At 43.2% G+C, this 22,608-nt stretch overlaps 1 protein-coding gene across 1 annotated transcript in view; it reads right to left on the reverse strand.

Annotated features, from left to right (window-relative positions):
• Window positions 1-202: 202 nt before the first annotated feature.
• TDRD1 (tudor domain containing 1) overlaps window positions 203-22,608 on the reverse strand; it is a 144,277-nt gene continuing 121,871 nt past the window's right edge. The window contains exons 16-22 of the mRNA XM_073597607.1: window positions 20,108-20,953; window positions 16,567-16,648; window positions 16,279-16,466; window positions 14,496-14,612; window positions 10,528-10,695; window positions 10,221-10,448; window positions 203-228 (exon numbers count right to left, since the gene is read on the reverse strand). Of these exons, the coding sequence (XP_073453708.1) occupies window positions 203-228; window positions 10,221-10,448; window positions 10,528-10,695; window positions 14,496-14,612; window positions 16,279-16,466; window positions 16,567-16,648; window positions 20,108-20,953 (1,655 nt within the window). The remainder of the gene's footprint in view (window positions 229-10,220; window positions 10,449-10,527; window positions 10,696-14,495; window positions 14,613-16,278; window positions 16,467-16,566; window positions 16,649-20,107; window positions 20,954-22,608) is intronic.

Genomic DNA, 22,608 nt, shown 5'->3' on the forward strand with positions numbered 1-22,608 from the left:
TATGACCTTAAAGTGGCTGAATAGGCAATACACAGTCAACAACAAATATGCATTAGCACACTGGTACTATGGAAAAGGCAGACTGAGGGGGTATTATCAGTATGAGATCTTACAAGATGGCAAATACACTAATCACATCCAGAAACTAACATGGCCAGTGTAAAGTTTTTAACATGGAACGTCCGCGGAATGCGGAATAAGGTTAAGCGAACCGCAGCATTAACATTTCTAAAATCACAAAAAGCAGATATTATAGCGTTAACAGAAACGCATATCACAGGTCAGATGCAGGTAGCCTTAAAAAAACCATGGATAGGATGGCTATACCACAGTACGCATACCAATCAATCAAGGGGGGTATCGATATTAGTAGCCAAAAGAGTGCCCTTTGAACTAATCGCACTAGAATCAGATAGAGTGGGAAGATACATCTTCCTACACGCCACCATAGGAGGCAACTCCCTATTGATTCTGGCATGTTATATCCCCCCCCCCTTTTTCGATTGAGGTAGTATTGAAGGGATTGGCATTCATGGCACAAAACCCATCAGTTCCAGCTATTTGGTTGGGTGATTTTAACCAAACCATGAATCCAAATTTGGACAGACCAGACCTGGGAGGTGCGTCCAGGAATGTGCCGCACCAAACCAGACTCTGCAGACTTTTTACAGAATTTGCGTTAACAGACGTATGGAGATGGCAAAACCCGACCAAAAAAGCATACACATGTCACTCGGTAAGCTGCGACACGATGTCCAGGATTGATTTTATAATGGCCTCAAATGCACTGCTACCCAAAATTACAGGGTCGGGTATGGCTCCACGAGCTCTATCAGACCACTCACCTTGTTGGATAACAGCATCTCTATTAAAAGCAGTGCCCACCTCTGGGTGGAGGCTGAATCCATTCTGGTTATCGGTCCTGCCAGATCTCGAGAGCGTGGGGCAAGAACTACAGTATATGCTAAACAACTTAATAACCACAGATTCAGATACTGCAGCATGGGACAACTTCAAAAACCAAGCCAGTAGACTATTATCACTAAGAATAAACAGATTTAAAATTTCATCTAAACTGCTATTACAGATGACCACTGACAAACTACAGGAACTGGAACAGGTATACGCACAAGAACCCAATACAGATAATCTCCATAAAGTACAAATGCAATCCAGAGTAATAACCCAAATGCACATAGAGAAAGCTAAGCAACAGGTTTTTTTCAAAAAACAAAAAATTTTTGAACACGGGGAGCGAGCAGGTAAATTACTGGCATATTTAGCACATTTAAATGAAAAACCCCCAGTAGTGGTGACCCTAGCCACCCCACAGGGAGAAGAGGTGACAGACCCACACCAGGTAGCAGACATATTCCTAAACTTCTACAGGAATTTATATAAAACTCAGACAATATACTCCGCACAAGAAATTAAAAACCACCTACACAGAATTCAGTTCCCTAGACTCACATTAGAACAGGCCAAGCAACTAGACGCCCCCATTAGCCAAGACGATATATCCGAAGCACTGTCCCAACTAGCTAAATCTAAGGCCCCCGGACTAGATGGCCTGCCACTAGAATTCTACACTGCATTCCCTGAAATACTAGTCCCGAAATTGCAAAAACTATACCAACAAATATTTGAACATACATCACTCCCTCCATCAATGCAGGAAGCACAGATAATAGTTCTACCTAAACCAGGAAAAGACCTCAGATACCCCGAATCCTACCGCCCAATCTCACTACTTCAAGTGGATATTAAGATACTGGCCAAAATTCTAGCATCCCGCCTAAACAAAGTTATTCTTTCCTTAATACACCCAGACCAAACCGGCTTTATGCCTGGGAAAAATACGGCCATGAATATAAGAAGACTTTTTCTAAATATTCAAGCACAACACGACAATCGAGGTACCAGAGTAGTGGTGGCCCTAGACACAGCAAAGGCCTTTGACTCAGTGGAATGGCCTTTTCTATGGGAATGTCTACAGGAATATGGATTCGGTCCCAATTTTGTACAGTGGGTACAAATACTCTACCAGTCACCAAAAGCACGAGTTTTCGTCAATGGTTGTATGTCAGAGCAATTTCCCCTTGAGAGGGGCACACGCCAGGGGTGTCCCCTCTCTCCACTGCTATATGCCCTGGCTGCGGAACCATTGGCCATAGCTATAAGAGCTGACATGGATATAGTGGGTCTCAGAATAGGCGACTATATAGAGAAGATCGGACTTTACGCTGATGACACGATACTCTATTTAGCGGATCAGGGCCCATCACTTCAAGCAGCTCTAGACACAATAGACAAAATGGGGAAGTTCTCAGGCCTACGGATAAATTGGGAAAAATCACAGATACTCCCTATAGACCAATTTCCCCCAAACAATATACACCCGGAACTACCATTAGTCAGAGTAAACACTATCAAATATCTAGGGGTACTGGTTACAAGAGACTTACGCAAATATACAGCCAATAACATAGAGCCATTGTTTAACATGATAAAAACCAAAACGCAAGCATGGTCCAAACTACCTCTGGGAGTAATGGGGAGGATAAATATTATAAAAATGATTGTCCTACCTAAGATCCTCTACATGGTATGGCATGCCCCACTATATATCCCCATAGGGATTTTCAAAAAAATGGAATCTATTTTGAACACCTTTGTCTGGGGACATCAAAGACATAAGGTAGCTTGGAATATCCTTAAAAACCCTACAGATATGGGGGGGAACATCACTGCCAGATCTGCAGGCATACTACATAGCGGCACAACTGTCACATATGCACCACTACCATAACAATGAAAGACAAAGATACAGTACACTAGTAGCGAGTAGCCAAGACAGTCCCTTATCTACCCCTCTTCAAACTATACTACGAGGGGGTCAGGTTCATAGGAAAGGTCCACAATTTAATGACGGGTTACTTAAACATCACCAACGAATATGGGGACTGGCCCAGAAAAAACTTAAAATAGGGAATATCCACACGCACACTCCTTTATGGGCTAACGACCAGCTTGTGGAACTCAAAAAAATCCCAGACCCTATTATGTGGGCCAGATATGGAATTATATACCTGCACTAAGTAATGGTAAGCGCTAGGCCCAAAGCGTTTCAAACTCTTAAGGAAGAATACTCTATTCCGCAACAATTATTCTTTAAATACCTACAACTCCGACATGCCTTACGTTCTCAATTCAGAAACGAAAGTAGCATCTTGGAATATCCCCAAATCCTGGATATAATTATGGGAGCCGATTCGCAAAAATTGATATCCAACCTTTACTACTCTATAAGATTACCCAGAATTAGAGAAGTGATGCAAAAAGCCAAAACAAAATGGGAAAGAGATATAGGAGCCATTGGTGAATCAGACTGGGAGGAAATTCTAGAAAATGTTAAAGTAACATCTCCAAAACTGTCTGACAGGCTAACACAGATATACATCATCCACCAAGCATACCTCACACCTAACATAATAAGGAAATTTCAACCTACACGGCCCGTAGTATGTCCTCACTGCCAGGCAGAGAGAGGTAGCTTCTTTCACTTAATCTGGAAATGCACTATTATTCAAACATACTGGAGTCAAGTGATTAAGTTCTTACACGACAAAATGGGTTCCCCTGTGGTGCTGGATCCAAAACTGTGCATACTCGGTCTTCTTCCAGACGTGGATATTGATAAATACCAAGCCACATTTATATCTGAAGTCCTGTTTTTGGCCAGGAAAGTGATTGCTAAGACTTGGATGCAGAATGTAACCCCCACCATAACAAGCTGGAAGAGGGATGTTAATAATTCCCTCCCATACAAGCAGTTGATCTACAAACACAGGGGAAACAGTCACAAATACTCAAGGATATGGGACGGATGGTTGGGAGACGGGGAGACGTGTATAGTAATGCGTGAAAACAAGAATATCAACACCTAATAACCAAAACGCACAACTATATAATAAACGTTCCAACTCAGTCTGTTAGAACTTTACAGAGCTATTAACAATAGATATATCTTTGCTATGCAATGCCAGCCTTGTAAGGCGCTAATGTATGTAATCGTACCACATGTAACAATATTGTATGTATCTATGCATAGATCTCAAATGTGCTGTATAAATTTATGCCTAATTTCAATAAAGACTATTTTCCCAAAAAAAAAAAAACAGAATCACAGATATATAAAAAAAAAATATAAAAGTTATGAGTTTTCGCATGTATTTCGATGCTTCTTCCACTGGGCGACCCAACAATGCCTGCAAGGGTGACTTGATAAGGTTCACTTGGGTTAATGAGTATATAAAGTTGTATGTACGGATCCAAAATCTACGCACTTTTGGCCAGGTCCACCAAGTGTGTATCATGGTGCCTTCAATGTTGCATCCCCTAAAGCACTGCGGGGAGGCCCCCGGAACAAAAGCTGCCACTTTCACTGGGACCATATACCATCTCACCAGAACTTTATAGTTTGCTTCTATCAAAGAAGTATTGATATAGGATTTGGATGCCTGGAGAGACAGTTTGTGCCAGTCTTCAGCTGTTAGGCTGATACCTGTATCTTGTTCCCATTTTTGCATATAAAACAATTTCTGAGAGGTTGATGATAAGATACTATATATCACTGAAATATGACCCAAGTGTTTGTCTATGGTTCTGCAAAAATTTTCCATTTGGGTGGATTTAGTTAAATCTGAACTACGGTTCAATGTATTTAAGAAGTGCGCTATCTGGGAATAGCGGTATATTTCTGAATTTGGTAATTGGTACTTTTCTTGCAGAACCTGTTTCGACATAACCCCTCTGTGGTCGCATAGATCAGCTATCCGTAGCAATCCCTTGTTGGTCCACCATTTAAATTCATGGGGACGGTGACCCGGGGTGAACATAGGATTATTTAGTATTGGGGCCAATGGGATATGAGGAGATTTAAAATTATAGGTAGTAGCCAGTCTATCCCACAAACCTACTGAAAAGGATAAAGTCGGACACATTATTGCCGGCCTATCCTTCAGTTTCATCCACATTAGGTGGCTAATCTCCTTATTTGGAAATAACGCTGTTTCCATTGTCATCCAAAGTGGATTTGATTGTCGGTATGGAATCGTACTAACTGAGATAATTGCGCTGCATGATAATATTTTATCTTATTTTATCAGGTCTGGAGAATGCTTATTTTAAACTTTACAGGGCTCTTAGTACCCAGAAGTGCCTGGCAAGACGGAGAATCAAGTGCAACCATAATCAGGCTCTTGCGCACAGCAGAAGAGAGCATATCTACATTGGCAAGCATATTGCATGAAGCCATAGCATCACGTGTCTGCAAGGCTGGGGATGGAAAATCTTCTGTGCCCTCCTCCAACACTGCCTTGGGGTCTACTTCAAAGTTTCCCATGTCTACCTCTTCAAAATGAAGTTAAACTTTCAAGTAGAGGTGCTGGAAGTGAAAAAAAAAGCCTGGTGCCTTTAGGTTCTGGGCAGAGATGGCTGAATAAAGGCCGGTACAAGAAATTCTGATAAGGTTGAAAAGAAATCTACCTTGGTCAGATAGGTTCACTTGTTGCAAGCCTGGGATAGAGGGAGAATGGAATGCAGAGGCCATTGTTAAAATACAGTGGGGACAGAAAGTATTCAGACCCCCTTAAAATTTTCACTCTTTGTTATATTGCAGCCATTTGCTAAAATAATTTAAGTCCATTTGTTTCCTCAATGTACACACAGCACCCCATATTGACAGAAAAACACAGAATTGCTGACATTTTTGCACATTTATTAAAAAAGAAAAACAGAAATATCATATGGTATTTAGACCCTTTGCTCGGTATTTAGTAGAAGCACCCTTTTGATCTAATACAGCCATGAGTCTTTTTGGGAAAGATGCAACAAGTTTTTCACACCTGGATTTGGGGATCCTCTGCCATTCCTCCTTGTAGATCCTCTCCAGTTCTGTCAGGTTGGATGGTAAACGTTGGTGGACAGCCAGTTTTGGGTCTCTCCAGAGATGCTCAATTGGGTTTTAGTCAGGGCTCTGGCTGGGCCATTCAAGAACAGTCACGGAGTTGTTGTGAAGCCACTGCTTCGTTATTTTAGCTGTGTACTTAGTGTCATTGTCTTGTTGGAAGGTAAACCTTCAGGCCAGTCTGAGGTCCTGAGCACTCTGGAGAAGGTTTTTGTCCAGGATATCCCTGTACTTGGCCACATTCATCTTTCCCTCGATTGCAAACAGTCGTCCTGTCCCTGCAGCTGAAAAACACCCCCACAGCATGATGCTGCCACCACCATGCTTCACTGTTGGGACTGTATTGGACAGGTGATGAGCAGTGCCTGGTTTTCTCCACACACACCGCTTAGATCTAAGGCCAAAAAGTTCTATCTTGGTCTCATCAGACCCTAGAATTATGTTTCTCACCATCTTGGAGTCCTTCAGGTGTTTTTAAGCAAACTCCATGCAGGCTTTCATGTGTCTTGCACTGAGGAGAGGCTTCGGTCAGGCCACTCTGCCATAAAGCCCCGACTGGTGGAGGGCTGCAGTGATGGTTGACTTTCTACAACTTTCTCCAATCTCCCAACTGCACCTCTGGCGCTCAGCCACAGTGATCTTTGGGTTCTTCTTTACCTCTCTCACCAATGCTCTTCTCCCCCGATAGATCAGTTTGGCCGGACGGCCAGCTCTAGGAAGGGTTCTGGTCGTCCCAAGCGTCTTCCATTTAAGGACTATGGAGGCAACTGTGTTCTTAGGAACCTTAAGTACAGCAGAAATTTTTTTGTAACCTTGGCTAGATCTGTGCCTTGCCACAATTCTGTCTCTGAGCTCTTCAGGCAGTTCCTTTGACCTCATGATTCTTATTTGCTCTGACATGCACTGTGAGCTGTAAGGTCTTATATAGACAGGTGTGTGGCTTTCCTAATCAAGTCCAATCAGACTCAAGTCCAATCAAACACAGCTAAGCTTAAATGAAGGTGTAGAACAATCTCAAGGATGATCAGAAGAAATGGACAGCACCTGAGTTAAATATATAAGTGTCACAGCAAAGGGTCTGATTACTTAGGACCATGTGATATTTCAATTTTTCTTTTTAAATAAATCTGTAAAAATGTCAACAATTCTGTGTTTTTCTGTCAATATGGGGTGCTGTGTGTACATTAATGAGCAAAAAAATTAACTTAAATGATTTTAGCAAATGGCTGCAATATAACAAAGAGTGAAAAAATTAAGGGGGTCTGAACACTTTCCATCCCCACTGTAGGGTGCTGCTGCAGGACAGGAGAAGTAGAGGCACTCTGACTGGTTTGAGTGCTATGTAGCCCATTAGCAGAGCAAATGTTTGCCTCAGCTCACCCCCCCACTCCCTTGCTCCTGGTTTACACCATTGCTACCAGTGAATGTATTCCAAAAAGGACTCAGGAGGACACCGGCCAGACCACTCGGTGACTGGAAAGTGGAGAGCTGTCAAAACCTGCCCAGCACAGTAACCAGGCTTCATCAGATTTTGACAGCTCTCCACCTTCCAGTCACCGAGTGATCCGGCCGGCGTCTTCCCAAGTCCCTCGCGAACATGGCTGAGGCTAAAACAGGGCGCCTGCTGATGCTCCTTTGGGCTTCCTCTTACTGACACTGTTCACCTGACAAGCCTGTTACACTTACTACAATGTGAGTGCATTTTTTGCTTTTTATTATTGCACCTATGAATAAAACGTTACTGCACTACAGATGGCTTGGTGCTTCTCTCTCTCCCCTTCCCCCCTGCATTTTGTTTTTCATACCTTCAAGTGACTGGACACTGGCAAGCTTTTGAGGACAAGCCCACTGGGCACCTCCCCTATAACCCTACCGCATTCTGTGAGTCCTCAGTTTTTGTAACAAGCAGGAATGGAATAAGTGAGGGTGGCCGGTGTCCTGTACTCAAAGATAAGGTATTTACAGGTAGATCAAAATTCCTCTTATCTTAATGGTAAAGTACAGGCCACGGGCAAAGTATTAACAGAAACTGGGACATTCCAAAGCAATGAATAAGGGTAGGCAAAAATTTGGCAAAAGAACTGTGCCAACAGACCCAAAAAGGGTCAACAGACCTAAATTTTAAGTGCAGCTGACTGGATTGGACATTCACCTAGTAAAAGTTTAAAAAGGTAAGAACAGAGGACCAGGAAGTGCCCATACAAAGCAAGACTACAGAGGACTGGTGCCAAAAAGGCCAAGAAATGTCCACCAGTCTGGTGGAATGAGCGCTTAACAACTCAGGAGATATGTCCTGTAGGCCCCTTTCACATGGGGCTGTCCGTTTTGATGGACATAGATAGATCCATCATAGATAGATCCATTGATCCCCGCTGACCGGACGGATGACAAAACCGTCTCCACTCACTGTGCAGAGACAGATGTCAGACCCCAGCTCTCCTTTATGGGGGATCAGGCGGTCCGTTTTCATCCGATCTGATGGATGGATGGAAAATAGGGTTTCCATCCGTCTGGATTTAGCAGATCGGATGTCAGCGGACATGTCACCACTGACATCCGTCGCCCCATAGAGGTATATGGAGCGTCTGCTCAGGTCCGTCTGAAAAACTAACAGGCGGACCTAAAAGGTCCGCATGTGTGAAAGAGCCCTTAGAGTGTAAGCTCTAGTGATTAGTGTTCTTCAGTGATAGCAAACTATGAAGCAGGGTGTCCTTTGCAAGGCCCGAGAAGAGAATAAATAGGGAGTCAGTCTTCCTGATGTAAGCTGTTGCTTTGAGGTAGACTAATGCAGTGTTTCTCAACCTTTTTTCAGTTAAGGCACCCTTCAGAACTAAGCACAATTTATCTGCACACCAGTCTGATGGCTCATTCACACCAGGAGGCGTTTCCGGGTGTCATGTTTTTTTAATGGGCTGATCTATGCACATTAAACATGGAGAAAAAAAATATCGCCATGATTATTCAAATCAGCCTGCACCAAAACGCATGGCACTGCGGAACTATGCATTCTATCAGGTGTGAATGCAAATGCATTTACTAGATGCTTGTGGGTGCCATTAAATTTCCCCTCCTAGCACAAATCTGCTCCCCCCCCCCCCCCCCCACATCGCTGCTCCTAGCAAAAGTTCCCCTCTCCAAAATCTCCACCCTACCGCAAATCCTCCCCTCCTAGCTCAAATCCTCCCCCAACCCAGCACAAATGTGGGTTGTGCTCTCCTTCCCCCCACCCCCACCCAGTCTGTATACAGGAGATGACACGAAACTCTCACATTAGGATAGTCTAGGGTTGATTAAACACCCCTCCTCACCCACAATTTCTGCTGCTGGGCAGCAGCAGTCTGGGGAGGAGATGGGGGCAGGTAATTAAACCCTGTAGATGCCGATCTCGGTGTGTTTTGTCCTAACTCCTGTTTACAGACAGGATGAAGAGAGAGCAGCCTGCATCTCCTCCTGGCTTTATCCTCCTCTCTTTACTTCTGTCGGCAATCCGGAAAGCTGTACGGGCACCTGAAAGTCCTTAGCAGTCAATAAGTTCAACGGTTGGTAGGATCTGGGCAGGCACAGCTTTCTGGGATGCAGACAAGGGTACAAATAGGAGCAGAAAGGCGTGAGGAGGTGTGGGCTGTGCTCTCCCCCTCCTGCCTGTATACAGGAGTTAGGACAGAACACACCGAGATCAGAATATACAGGCTCTTTGCGGCAACCCAGGGTGCTGCGGCACACTGGCTGAGAAATGCTGCTGTAATGGCTCTGACTACATCCAGGCAATGCAGAGAGATTTACTTTTGATGCTTTTGAGCAGGGAATAAGGATGGTTAAGACTATGTCTTCACTGAGGTTGATGCATCAGGCCACCTTAGGAAGAAAGGATGGTCTTGGACGTAAGGTTACCTGGTCAGTGTGAAAAATAAGGAAAGGCTCTCTGCAAAAAGAACTACTGGTCTTGGACACAAAACTACCGTGTTACTATGGAGAATGAGGAACAACTCTCTACAAGAGGACTACATTTTCAGACACAGACATCTGACAGGCATAACTACCAGAATGGGCACATTGCAGGAGAGGTCACCCACAGTAATAACTGTGATGGGTTCAAAGGGTGGTTTCTGCAAGGCAGAGAGAACCAAGTTGAGATTCTAAGGGAGCACAGGTGCTGTAATTGAGGTCTGATGTGACATATACCTTGAATGACAAGGAAGAGGTTTTGAAAAAAGAATAGACAAGGTTCAGAAAAATATGTTGCAATAGCTACCTTTATGGACATTTGTCGAAGAAACGGCTTCAGCACACTTTGCTGAGCCATCCATTACCAGCTTCTGTCCCACATCTATGTTTTCAGCTCCCTGCTTCTTCTCCATAGACACAGAATATATTCCAGCTTCCACTGAATGAGCCACAAGGACAACATCAGCTCCCAGAAGCAGACTGCTCAAGACTTGTGTCCCCTCAGAAGACCACTGATGGCTAACTGGGGCCACACCTGTGGGAGAGAAGGGATGTAATGATAATCTTTACAAAAATGTCAGATTTTATTATACTGACATTTAGGAATATCTTACCATACAGGCGACATCGTGTGATCTGCATGGGGGTGCACAGGAAGCTTTCCTTTACTGGGCGAAGGCAGGAGAAAGGGAGAGTCTCCAGATTTCCATAATCTGCATAAGCTATTTCCACTGTGGAGTCCAAAACTTCCAAGATGACAGCTCTGTACCACTGGCCATCTGCTGCAGACACAGTCACATGACATGCATCAGTCTAAATCTGTGACTAAAGTGGACTTTCATTTACAATATTAATATATGCACAACAGGCACAAAATCTCCTATCAATTATATCCAAAATTTTGGCTGACCATCATATTATTTACCACTTGTCAACAGGGAAAATGTTTAAATCTGCAGAGACCCTGAAGAATAAAATAGTGGAAGTTGAAATTTCTTTAATATTGCATGTTTTTCTCACAGCTATTTATCAAATGCATATTTTCATAGAAAACCGCTAAAATCTAATTTTAAAGTGGATGTAAACCCTCACATATACCCAGTGAAGTGAGCAGCCTGATATGATACACAGAGATGAAACAAATCTCCCATCAGAAGTTATATTTTGTTTAGAAAGTTTGAATCATGTGAGGAGATTTTCACGTCCTGTTCAGCACTGCAATGAAGCCTGGGCACAGCCATGATAGTTAATTGGAGGAAAGGCACACACCCCCTTCTCCTCATAGGTAGAGACTTTTAAAACTGTTCCTTGAATAGTTCAGCACTCTGCTAATCTATTTATAGCATCCTCCCCAACACAAGTCAGGCTGCTTTTATTCCAGTTGAAGAACTTGTCAGACGTTATCAGGCTGGAGCAGGAGACAGCTATGGGACTTAGTGCGCTTTGAAGATATAAGAAAACACTGCAGATGTATGCAAATTTCACGAATAAGGTTTACATCCACTTTAATGCAAACACCAATTTTTAGGTAAAATATAAAGAACGGGGTTGTGCTACATAAATGGATACCATACAGGTCAAGCTTTAAAATTGTGTGCACATGATAATCGCAAAAAATTATGGTACGCAAAATTCTTCATAGGCTACGCTTTAAAAGCTTTTACAGGTTATCAGTTTAGAGTTAACCAGAAATTTAAGGCTCTAGAATTATTGCTCTCACTTTTGACGTCTGCAGGCATACCTCATATGCATGGTGCAATTTAGGTTTACATAAACATGAGCAACCTACGCTATGTATTTGCATTGGATGTTTACAGGGTTGACGAGGATGCTTTTAATTTAATTTTTTTTTTTAACCCCCTAAAAGTGATCACTTTCACCTGAAAATCCATTGGTGGCTCTAAAAATCCATACCAAGCTCATGGCTTCAGCAGCAACCGTATTTTTTAACTCCTTGAATACCAGGACATTTTAAATGTACTTTGGTAGATAAGGGGTTAAGCTGGATTGCTTCGAAGGCTGTTCCCCTACAGAGAATGAGTTGAGTTGAATCTTAATATAGTGCGGTCTTATCCCGAAGGCAGTAGGGCTGCAACGAACGATTATTTTCATAATCGATTAAATGGCCGATAATTGTTTCGATTAATCGGTTGATAGGCTTAAAAAAAAAGTGTTGTGTATAACTTAGTTAATATGTAAAGTTTTTAAAAAAGGCAATTTTATTCTTAAATATCTCTCTGCAGTGGTAAATATAAATAACTATATGGTTAGGGAGCAAAATATCTAATCCACTCTGAGAATAACAGACAGAAGAGATATACTGTATATATTAGAGGAGATATACTGTATATACTATTAGAGGAGAGATACTATTAAAAGGGTGAATCTGGTAAATATCATCAGACTCAGAGATCATTTTTTTTTTTTTTTATTTAAAAACAAACAATGTCTTCCTTCAAAAAAAAAAAAAAAAAAAAAAAGGCATTTTAAGAACGTTTGTTCGATTTTCTAATTGTTAGTGGGGTCAAATTGACGTTCATTTTCAACCACGGTGACAAAAATAATAGAAAACTTCTTGGTCAATTTTCAGACGGTGTATGTAGTTTTCGTACATTTTAAAAACACAATGTTAAAAACAAGTGAAAATTTCAAACATTCTTTCATTCAGCGAATGTACAAAGATTTTTCGCCTGAATATTCTCTTCTGAAAATTGATCGGTGTGGCCAGTATAAGGCTCAGTACACATCTATGCAGTTTGCTTTTGATATGTTTCTGCAGTGCTTTTTGCTGTACGTTTTGATTTTTGCACACGTGATTTTGCTGCAATTTGCATTTTTGCATTTTTTTGGCCAATTTGTTGTTGGGCAGAATAAAAAACACAAATTGCTGCAAAAACGCATTACATGTTTTTCTGCAGCTTCTTCATTGAAGTATATTGAACCAAAAAAGCACCATTTTGCGTTAAAAAAAAGTCCTTGACCCTTTCCAAATACGCAGCGGCTGAAAAAAAGCATAGATGTGAATGTGTCCCATAGGAAACCATGTAAATGAACTGTAGTGCGTTTCTGCAAAAAGCACCAAAAAACAAATAGATGTGAACCAGGTCTAAGAGGTTTAGTAACATAATGGGGTTAAAATAAAACTAAAATTAGCCCTTTATAGTACAAAAAAACAAAAAAAAAACAAAAAAAAAAAAACAGATAATCTCTATTGTAAGGAGTTAATTTTTTTACTGTAGAACTGTGAAAGTAACATTTACAGTAGTGATTATTTGCTCTTTTTTACTATAAAAGGCTCAATTTAATTTTTTTAACCCCATTATGTTACTGGCCGATTAATCGATTATGAAAATAGTAAATGGATTATTTTCATAATTGATTAGTTGTTTCAGCCCTAGAAGGCAGTCTTGAGAAAGATGCAGATATGTTAAACATAGCAAGGGTGCCACACCAATGTTGATTAGAGCCCAGAAGGATGTTTTATTAAATGATAGACCAAATAAAAGAGCCAATGTGTTTCGGGGGGGTTCAAACACACCACCTTTCATCAGGACTCAAGTATAATTTGACTTCAGCAATAACTGGACTCACAGCTGTTGGGAAATTTTATTAGATCTAATATGAGAAGTTGGCATAAACTTTTTTAAAACTTACTTAAAAGCAGATCTTGGGATTTCCCTTTCCCAACTGATCCCAGGCATTAGAAGAAAAAAAAAAATGTTAAAAAGCTTTGTTTTTTCACCTAAAGCTATGATCACAAGACAATTCAGTCTCCTGATCTGTCTACTTTGGATGTCCACAACACTGCCTGCATGACCTGGACACTTCCAATTGCATATCCAGCAGCGGGGTCCTCTCAAGAATAATGTCAGTGCTAGGAGCCAGCATGGGCTTATTTGCAGTGCTGAATTAGTGGCCGCCTGCACCCGAAAACCGTGCCAGTGAGGGAGTCAGACAGCTGAATTCAATGAGTATATCTTGCTTTACAAGCTAAAAAAGGGGAGGTTAATATTTGCCAGATGATAGATGGGCATAATAAAGCAGTTCCGCATCTTGGGTCCTCCACTGAGGCATCCTTTCGACACTGCAGCATTATGAAGTCCAGAGCCACATAGCCTCTTCCTGTGCAGCCACCCGGTCACATATACACCCTCTGTAGTTCTCTGGACTGCAGGGGTGATGTCCTGATACCGGTGTCACTGCCAGAAAATTTTCCAAGGGTCCCAAAATATTCTGCTTCTTCCATACTTTAGACTGCAGTACACCCCCATCATGCCTACTGGGACACGCAATGCACAAGTGTTGCACATGTCACTTGAGTGAGAGCAGTGTGTTCTGCCCAAGGCTCAATGGCATAGGGATTGTCAGTGAAGGTAGGGTGTTCATGTGGCTGCAAATTATAAGTCGAATTTAATGGTGCTTTCAAGGCAAAGAAAATAAAAAAGGTTGCACATTGGCCAAGGGAAGAGAGAGCAAATGTGGGGATAGACTGTGCAAACTGTTGGCGCTATATAAATTGTGTATAATAATAATATAATAATTGATGTTTTATAAGCTTCAGAACAGTTTTCATTTTACTGACCTGAAAATTTGGCACAGCAAGCATCACCCACAGATGGTATATAGGCAGGCTGGTCTGTCTCCGCATTGCAATAACTAAACATATCCATCATAACTTGCTGCAGCTTCTCCACATCCACTGGAAGCAAACAGAGAAAATACGATACACTCAATGGCCACTTTATTGGTAAATCTGATTGTAAATGCAAATAATGTAATATTTAGCTGCAACTTAATATATAAAGCATGCAGACATGGTCAAGGAATTCTCCACTGAAGAACAGATGTTTGATTTAGGCAACTGAAATCAAAATAGCTGACCACCTGGGATATGCTATACCCACTACAAGCTGTACAACCCACAAGGAATGATGGAGAAAACAAACACAATTCAGTAGACAGCAATGCTATGGAGTCGAGTTTGACTCACTACCAGTGCCGTTGTCCATAACACTTGCAGGACTGATGTTAGTGGGGGGTGGGATGGAAATACAGCAGAAGTTCTGCAGTCTGGCAATGATGAAACAACTTTTCAAGCTATAAGCAAGCAAAAATTAGATTAATACATCACATCAGGTAAACAATTAAAAAGCTCTCAAAGCTATTAAGAAAGGAGGTTCCCTCTCCTCCAAGTCCTATCCTGCTATCCTCAACTCCCATTCAGATATACCCCTTTCCCATGTAGATGCAATTCTTTCCCCCTTCCCTTTTTCCATACCCTACCTATTCTTTAATATACGCAACCTCCTTACCACCAAATTTTTCCTTTTAAAAACAGAAGTTTGGACTTTTTTTTTTTTTTTACCGAATCATACTTACCTAGGTGGCTGCAGCATCGGTCCAATGCTGCATCTGTCCCCCGTCGGCTCGAACACTGAGAACCGAGCACTCAAACACCGCTGATCGCTTGGTTCTCAAAGCTCCCTGAGCAGAGAGCTCACTGGAGCACTGGGCTGTGGAGGGGGCTGGATCAGGCAGCTCAGGCTCTCAGCGGCTCACTAAGAGCCTGAGCCAGGTACCGATCCAAGCATGTGGGCGGATCCCGACGTCATTGACGTGATCTTGCCAGAGCCTGGACTGGCTCTGTGACGTCAGCCCGTTGTCAGGTGAAAACAGGTCACAGAAGTGCAGAAAGAACTGCACTTTTGTGATCCAAAGGAGAAGTACAGCCAAACGAGCTTTGGCTGTACTTCTCATTTAAGTACCGATCCCACACATCCAAAACTATCTTTTTTTTTTTTTTTTTTTTAAATACGGCTTACGCCCTACTACAACCTTCCCTGCACATCCCCCTAGACCTTCTATACACCCTATCCTTTTCCATACATTCCTAAACAGACCAAATTATCCTTGGACATAGCCGATTGGTTCTCCTTGGACAAATATAGCATCATATTGACCAAGAAAGAACCATCCTGAAGTTCTACCCATTCCACAATATAAACAAGTATGCACAAAAGACGGCTTTTTACTTTTCAGGTCAACGTGTAAACAATGAATAAACCGAGAACTGTCCAGGCACAACTATCCTCACTCCAATTTTAAATGGAAATATAAAAGGTAGAGCCTGAAGTTAGGCTGTATTACCAAAAGAACATAAAATTTCATGCCATAGTATAGTTGATGAGCATAAAAACCATTCAGGGATTTATGGTAGTTACTATGGAATTTGCTTCTTGGCAGGGAACAATGTAAATGGTTCTATATACTTTGTAAAGCTACGAGTACTGTGTTGGATTTATCACATAAATATACATACATATTTCTATACTAGTTAACAGACACAGATCTCTAGTTTTTCTCACCTCTGTTTTCTTTTGGGAAAACATATATCAAGTCCGGACTTCTCACTTTTAGTACACACGCAGCAAGCGGCTCATTTAGCTGCAAATCAACAGACGCCCAGCTTTGCGCCACACTGACTCCTAGAGATGCAAGAATGGGGTTAGGGATGCAAATACCACACCAATCACCATGTAAAAAAAGATTACTACTGCATTATCTGGAAGAATAAACCATTTATGTACAATCCAGGAAAGATTTCTAAAAATCACTTCAAGAATCCAAACAGGCACTAATGAGGTTTTACTTACACGTCTTTTCTATTTGATGTCAATGTGTAGGAGCTAAAGATTAATCTGCTTATAGGTTTTCTTTCCTGGTTCCCCTCTCCACCTTGATCAACATGCTAATGAAATTTTTAAAGAAAAGCTGTTTCATTACATACCTTATTTTAAACCCAGTGACAACATTCAAGCCTATGTGCTTCTCTATGAAATGCAGGCTGATCACGGCTGGTGGGAGGGGCCAGCAGGATGCTGTACAGAACTTCCTGAAATCATCACAGCAGTCTGCCTTAGTACTCCTCTCAACAGCCCTCCGTCCCGATGCAAGCAGGGATTTGGCTCTTGGGAGGAGTTGTGTAAATGTAAGTGCAGACACTTTCCAGAAATATACAGAATTGTGCCAAAATTCAGAATCACGGCTTAAAGAACAACTAAAAGCTATTTACGTCCCAGTACTATTGTAGTCACAGTAACCTATGGCCAAAAATCTTTCTTACCTACCTAAATCAAGAGAAATGTTCTCCACTGTCATTAAAGTGGTAGCAAACTCTGATCTACCACTTGTACCTACAGACATGCCCATAGTAAGAAAGTCTTACCTGTAGGTACTCTGAATATCTCCTAAGCTTGCACAGTTTAGGAGATATTCAGCGTGCACGCAGACAGTGACATTACCAGCGCATGCACTCTGAAGGTGCCCGTGCCGTAAATGGTGGCTCATGTGGGGGAGTGACGTCATCGCGCCCCCGGCCACTCTTGTAGCCAGGGGACACAAACCCGTAAGGAAGACCGGGGGAAGATGTCCGCTCTCTTAGCGGTGCCAGCGCGGCACTGGAGGTCTTTGTTCTAAGGCAAGTCTCTCATAATGTGCTAGTATGCGAAGCAATGCATACTAGCACATTATGACATATTGACATTGCCTTGCGGGGGGGGGGGGGGGGGTGTTTCTAACATCAACAGCGCTTTACTACCGGTTCAACACACTCCTGAACCATGAAAGGTATGACGAGAGGCTTATGCAAACGTAGTCCTCATTTAGACGTGCTTGAATTCTGAATGCCTATTATTGGATTAAGATGCGTCTCTGATGCAATTATGATGTGCTTGTAACATTTGCTTCACGTTATATAACACTTTGTTTTCTATTCTATGGATTCTTGTACTATCATCTTGGATAGTAACGCTTTAATAAACGCATCTCAAAACGTGCTGTAAACACCATAGGGACATTTATGGCACGTTTGCATCAATGGAAGCATTTGGGGAGCAGTAAAGCCTGCCAAACAACACATTGGGTCAATTTTAGAGTGATGACACAGAGGCAACCATGTTAACACTGGCCGCTCCAATGTATACAATTCTGACTGGCGTTCGTGGGGCTTCAAATACACCCATGAAGTGCCTGCTTTTAAAGCTAGTGTAAACTTAACCTAAAGCCACACAAGCCAATACAGTAGAAACTGGCCGACCTGCGGCCCATACGTACAGGTCCTTGTCCGTCAGAAGCCCATCTCATGACTGACTTCTGTGGAACGAGCATGCTGGAGAACCAGCAGCTGATCGGCATCTAATCAGCGAGAGCGCTGACAGGTGCGTTTTGGCGGGGTCCCCCTGTTAGAAGAACACAACAGCAAAGCGGGGACATCGCTGTACTAACATCAAATAGTTAAAACATTGAATAGTTAGTACAGAGACCTCCTCAGATTTTTGGTTTAGCCCGCTGGAATGAATTAAAGAAAAAAAGAAAAACATACTGTGTGTGCCAGGCTTTAAGCTGTCATATTTGGCTACCCTGCTGGTTGTCAACAAAACTAATGGAAAGAAGAATGGCGGCACATCCAGAAGTAAAATGCAAATCCAAAATGCCAAAAAAACGAAATCTCCCATAATGCCATGCATTAGAATGATTGACTGGCATGTGTTAACGGGAAGCAGTGGGAAGAGAGTGGACTAGTAAGCAGGCATGCATGGAGCTAGGCTTGGTGTACCAATGGCTTATCAGCATTGACTTGGAGGAAAAAACAGCTGTGACATCTATGCACCAAAGCTGTAGTTCTAGAGAACACATGTGACGAAAAGTGGCAACGCTGCATTATGCTGACTAAGCGGCAGCGGTGACATATGATTAAAGGAAGTGAGATAGGAGCTTTACCAATGCACAGATCAAAAGGTACCTTTATAAAATGTTTAGGAAAGCTAGGCAAAACATCCAAAAAAAACATTTATCATGCATAATTTTTTTTTATTCTACTTAAAGTGTTTGGTACCCTTAAAAAAAAAAAAAAAATGGATCCTGTTCCCTTAAAGCATGTAACAGCACAGTGCTTGTGCTGGGTAATTTGGCCCCCTGTATCACCTGAAATACCTGGCTGATTCTGCCCTCCCCCCCTGTAAACTGACCACGGTTTAACATGGCTGCTGAGCCCTGACACCGTGGTCAATTTACATGCCTCCATCATCCGCAGCCCTGTTCTGTCCTCCCTCTCCCCCCCTCCCTGCCTGTCAGCTCTGTCCACTCCGTGATCCTCCCCTCCTGCTGTTCTCATAAAACAATAACCTTGCAACAATCCCCTCTGCCATGTTAAAAAATGTCCCCAGTGCATTTCTTTTTTTTAAAAACGCAGCTGTGTACCTCATTTCAGAGCACCGATCACTGCACACATGACCAGTCGCCTCTCTCCCCCTCCTGGCTGATGTCAGCAGGGGGGTTCTCAGCCCCACCCGCTTTGCTGTCCGCTCAAAAGAGGAGAGAGGCGGCCGATCATGTGTGCGCCCATCGACACTCTGAAATCGGGTACACAACGGCATTTAAAAAAAAAAAAAATGCACTGGGGACATTTAACATAGCAGAGGGGGTAGTTGCATGGCTTAACCACTTTAATTTCAGCAAACTCCACACAATAAACCCAAGCTACTTTTGCCACCTACAAATACACAAGTCTGCTCATAGATTATTTGAGCTCTGCCAGTATTGCAAATTTAAAGTATAACTAAAGGCAAAACCTTTGTTTTAGTTTTGGATAGAGTGGAGAGTGATTAGGACTCCTATTAGGGTTTTATTGCTGTTTGTGCCCCCATTGTTTACCATTATTATTGAAAGTAAACGAAAATCCCAAAGTTTGGGTTGACACCAGAACAGGAATAGAGGGGAAATCTTCCAAGGGGAACTAGTTCCGTTGACATCCCAGGATTTCATCACTTTGTAGGGATTAGCTCTCACTTTCTGTTTTGGCTATGGGACAGAAGTGAAATCTCCCCAATGGGTCACTGATGGCAAAATAAATATATAAAAAACAGGTTATAAACATCCCTTACTGTATCCAAAATGGGGAAAAAAAAATGCCTTTTATTTTATTTTAAGTAAATGAAAAGGAAAGGGGGGCTGCAAACAGGAGGCCTATGCCAGTTTATCCTGGACCAACAATGGCAATTAAAGTGATTGTAAAGGTTCAGTTTATTTCTTTAAAAATAACAAACATGTCATTATAACTTGCTCTGTGCAATGCACTGTGTGCCCCCATAGCAACACGGATACCCAACACCATCTTACAGATGTGTGTATATTTACCTCTAGCCTCCAGAAAGGCTGATGACTGCTGATGACTGACCCGTGTGGACTTCAACTCTTGTGGTAAAGATGGAGAATCCTTAACTGAGACTAACCCATTCTTCAAAGGAGAACTAGTAGCATGGGTAGACACCAGCCTACCTGGTGATCGTACAGGTGAGTTGAACCCTCTTTGACTTGATGGTTCAAGATTAACAGAAGTTGATCTTCTGTGAGTAGGCAACCTGCCATTTACAGAGTTTGCACTTTTAGCACTAGTGTTAAATTTTGTCTGATAGGTTGGTGAAGAGTAACTAGAGTTGAATTCTTTAGGAAGCGATGGTGCAGCATTGCCAGAGCGGTTTACTCCAGAAGGAGACGCAGTGCTATTATGGGAAAATGATTCTTTAGGAGTAGTGATTGTTGCAGCCTTAGCAGAGCGGATTTCTTGAAGTGCAGGCTGAGTAGAGTTCAACTGGACAGGTTGAGAAGAATATAGATCTCTGTGAGATGATCCTACTTGTTCCTTTGCAGGAAAATCCTGAACGGGAGATACTTTTGTCTCCTTGGTTGGATTGGGTTCCTTGTTAGAGCAAACTTGGCTGCTGCCTTCATCTGTTTTCTTCGCTGCCGAGCCCGGGCCAGTCTCCACATCAGTGTCGTCCGTTTTAGAATCATCAGGAAGAGCAACTTTTTCAGCGAGGAGAACATCGGTTACGGCTTTACCGCTCTCACTCACCACCAACCTGACAATGTACCCATTTTCCTTTCTGCAAACTGCTTTAGCAAGCAACTTTATTCCAGCAACAGAGTCCTGAAATTTTTTAGATGCTATTAGATCCCACTTTTCGCCATGAGGCTTCACACCTTAAGAGAAAAAGAAAAACTATGAATTATTTTTCTTTTTTATTCTAAAGATTTATTTTTATAACATGTTATACTTACCTGCTCTGTGTAATGGCTTAGCACAGAGCAGCCCGGATCCTCTTCTTCTCGGGTCCCCCGCCGGCACTCCTGATTCCTCCCAACAAATGCCCACCATCCTATGGTGGTAATTTGTGCTGCCTCACTCCTAAGGCACCTCCTACCTGGCAGTGATTGACAGCTCCCGCTGCTGTCTCTTAGCCAATGAGAAGTGAGAGAGCTGTAAAAGTTCCGGCTCTAGTGCACATCACTGGCTTGAAATTGGACTCAGGAGAGTATAAGCGGGGGCTCAGGGGAAGCTGCACTCAGATTTTTTTTTTACCCTCATGCAAAGAAAGAATGCATGAAAGTCAAAAACATTCTACCTTTACTTCCACTTTAAACCATTAAAGGCATAGTCCACATTTTAAATCAGCTTTCATATTACACCCATATTCAGGGTGTAATCTGATGCATACAGTAGGTGACCGCGATATTGTGTCAATCTTGCCGCATTTCTCAGCGAGATTTGACACCTGCGAGCCCCGTCGCGGGAGCCAGCGCCGAGATGGCTCACTCATCGGGAAAGGAAAACTTTTTTTCCTTTCGCGATGAGCGACAGGCAGTGCTGACAGCTGTCTGGTATGAATCCTGAGGGGGGAACGCCGCGCCAAATTTTAAATAAAAAACCGGCGTGGGTCGTCGTCACCCCCCCCCCCCCCCCCCCCGGGGGGGCATACCAGGCCCTTAGGTCTGGTATGGATTGTAAGGGGAACCCCCTACGCCGAAAAATCGGCGTGGAGGTCCTCCCCAAAATCCATACCAGACCCTTATCCGAGCACGCAGCCCGGCCGGCCAGGAAAGGGGGTGGGGACGAGCGAGTGCCCCCCCCCCCGTCCTGAGCCGTACCAGGCCGCATGCCCTCAACATGGGGGAATGAGTTCCTTGGGGGAGGGGAGCGCCCTGCGGCCCCCCACCCCACCCCAAAGCACCTTGTCCCCGTGTTGATGAGGACAAGGGCCTCTTCCTGACAACCCTGGCCGTTGGTTGTCGGGGTCTGCCGCTGTCTCGCCTCTTTCTCTTCTTCCGATGTTGACACAACACTCTCTCCGGCTGGAATGCTGTGTGCGAGCTGCGGAGCCATTTATATAGGCGGTGAGCCTGCCCCCTTGTGACGTCACGGTCCCAGCATGCACAGGGACTCAGGTCACGCCCCCTTATGACGGAAAAGTCGGAAGGAGACCCCCCCGAAGTCGGAAGAAGACCCCGGAGCTGCCTAATAAAATTATTCTTAAAATCTGTGTACTGTGTTTTTTTTTTTTTTATTGACACTTTTTTTCCCTAGGTGAATGGGTAGGTGTACCATGTACCCCATACTCATTCACATAGGGTGGGGGGCCGGGATCTGGGGGCCCCCTTATTAAAGGGGGGCTCCCGGATTCCGATAAGCCCCCCGTCCGCAGACCCCGACAACCAACGGCCAGGGTTGTCAGGAAGAGGCCCTTGTCCTCATCAACATGGGGACAAGGTGCTTTGCGGTGGGGAGGGGGGCCGCAGGGCGCCCCCCTCCCCCAAGGCACTCACCCCCCCCATGTTGAGGGCATGCGGCCTGGTACGGC

Source organism: Aquarana catesbeiana, linkage group LG08, assembly GCF_042186555.1.
Source record: "Aquarana catesbeiana isolate 2022-GZ linkage group LG08, ASM4218655v1, whole genome shotgun sequence".
NCBI lineage: Eukaryota > Metazoa > Chordata > Amphibia > Anura > Ranidae > Aquarana > Aquarana catesbeiana.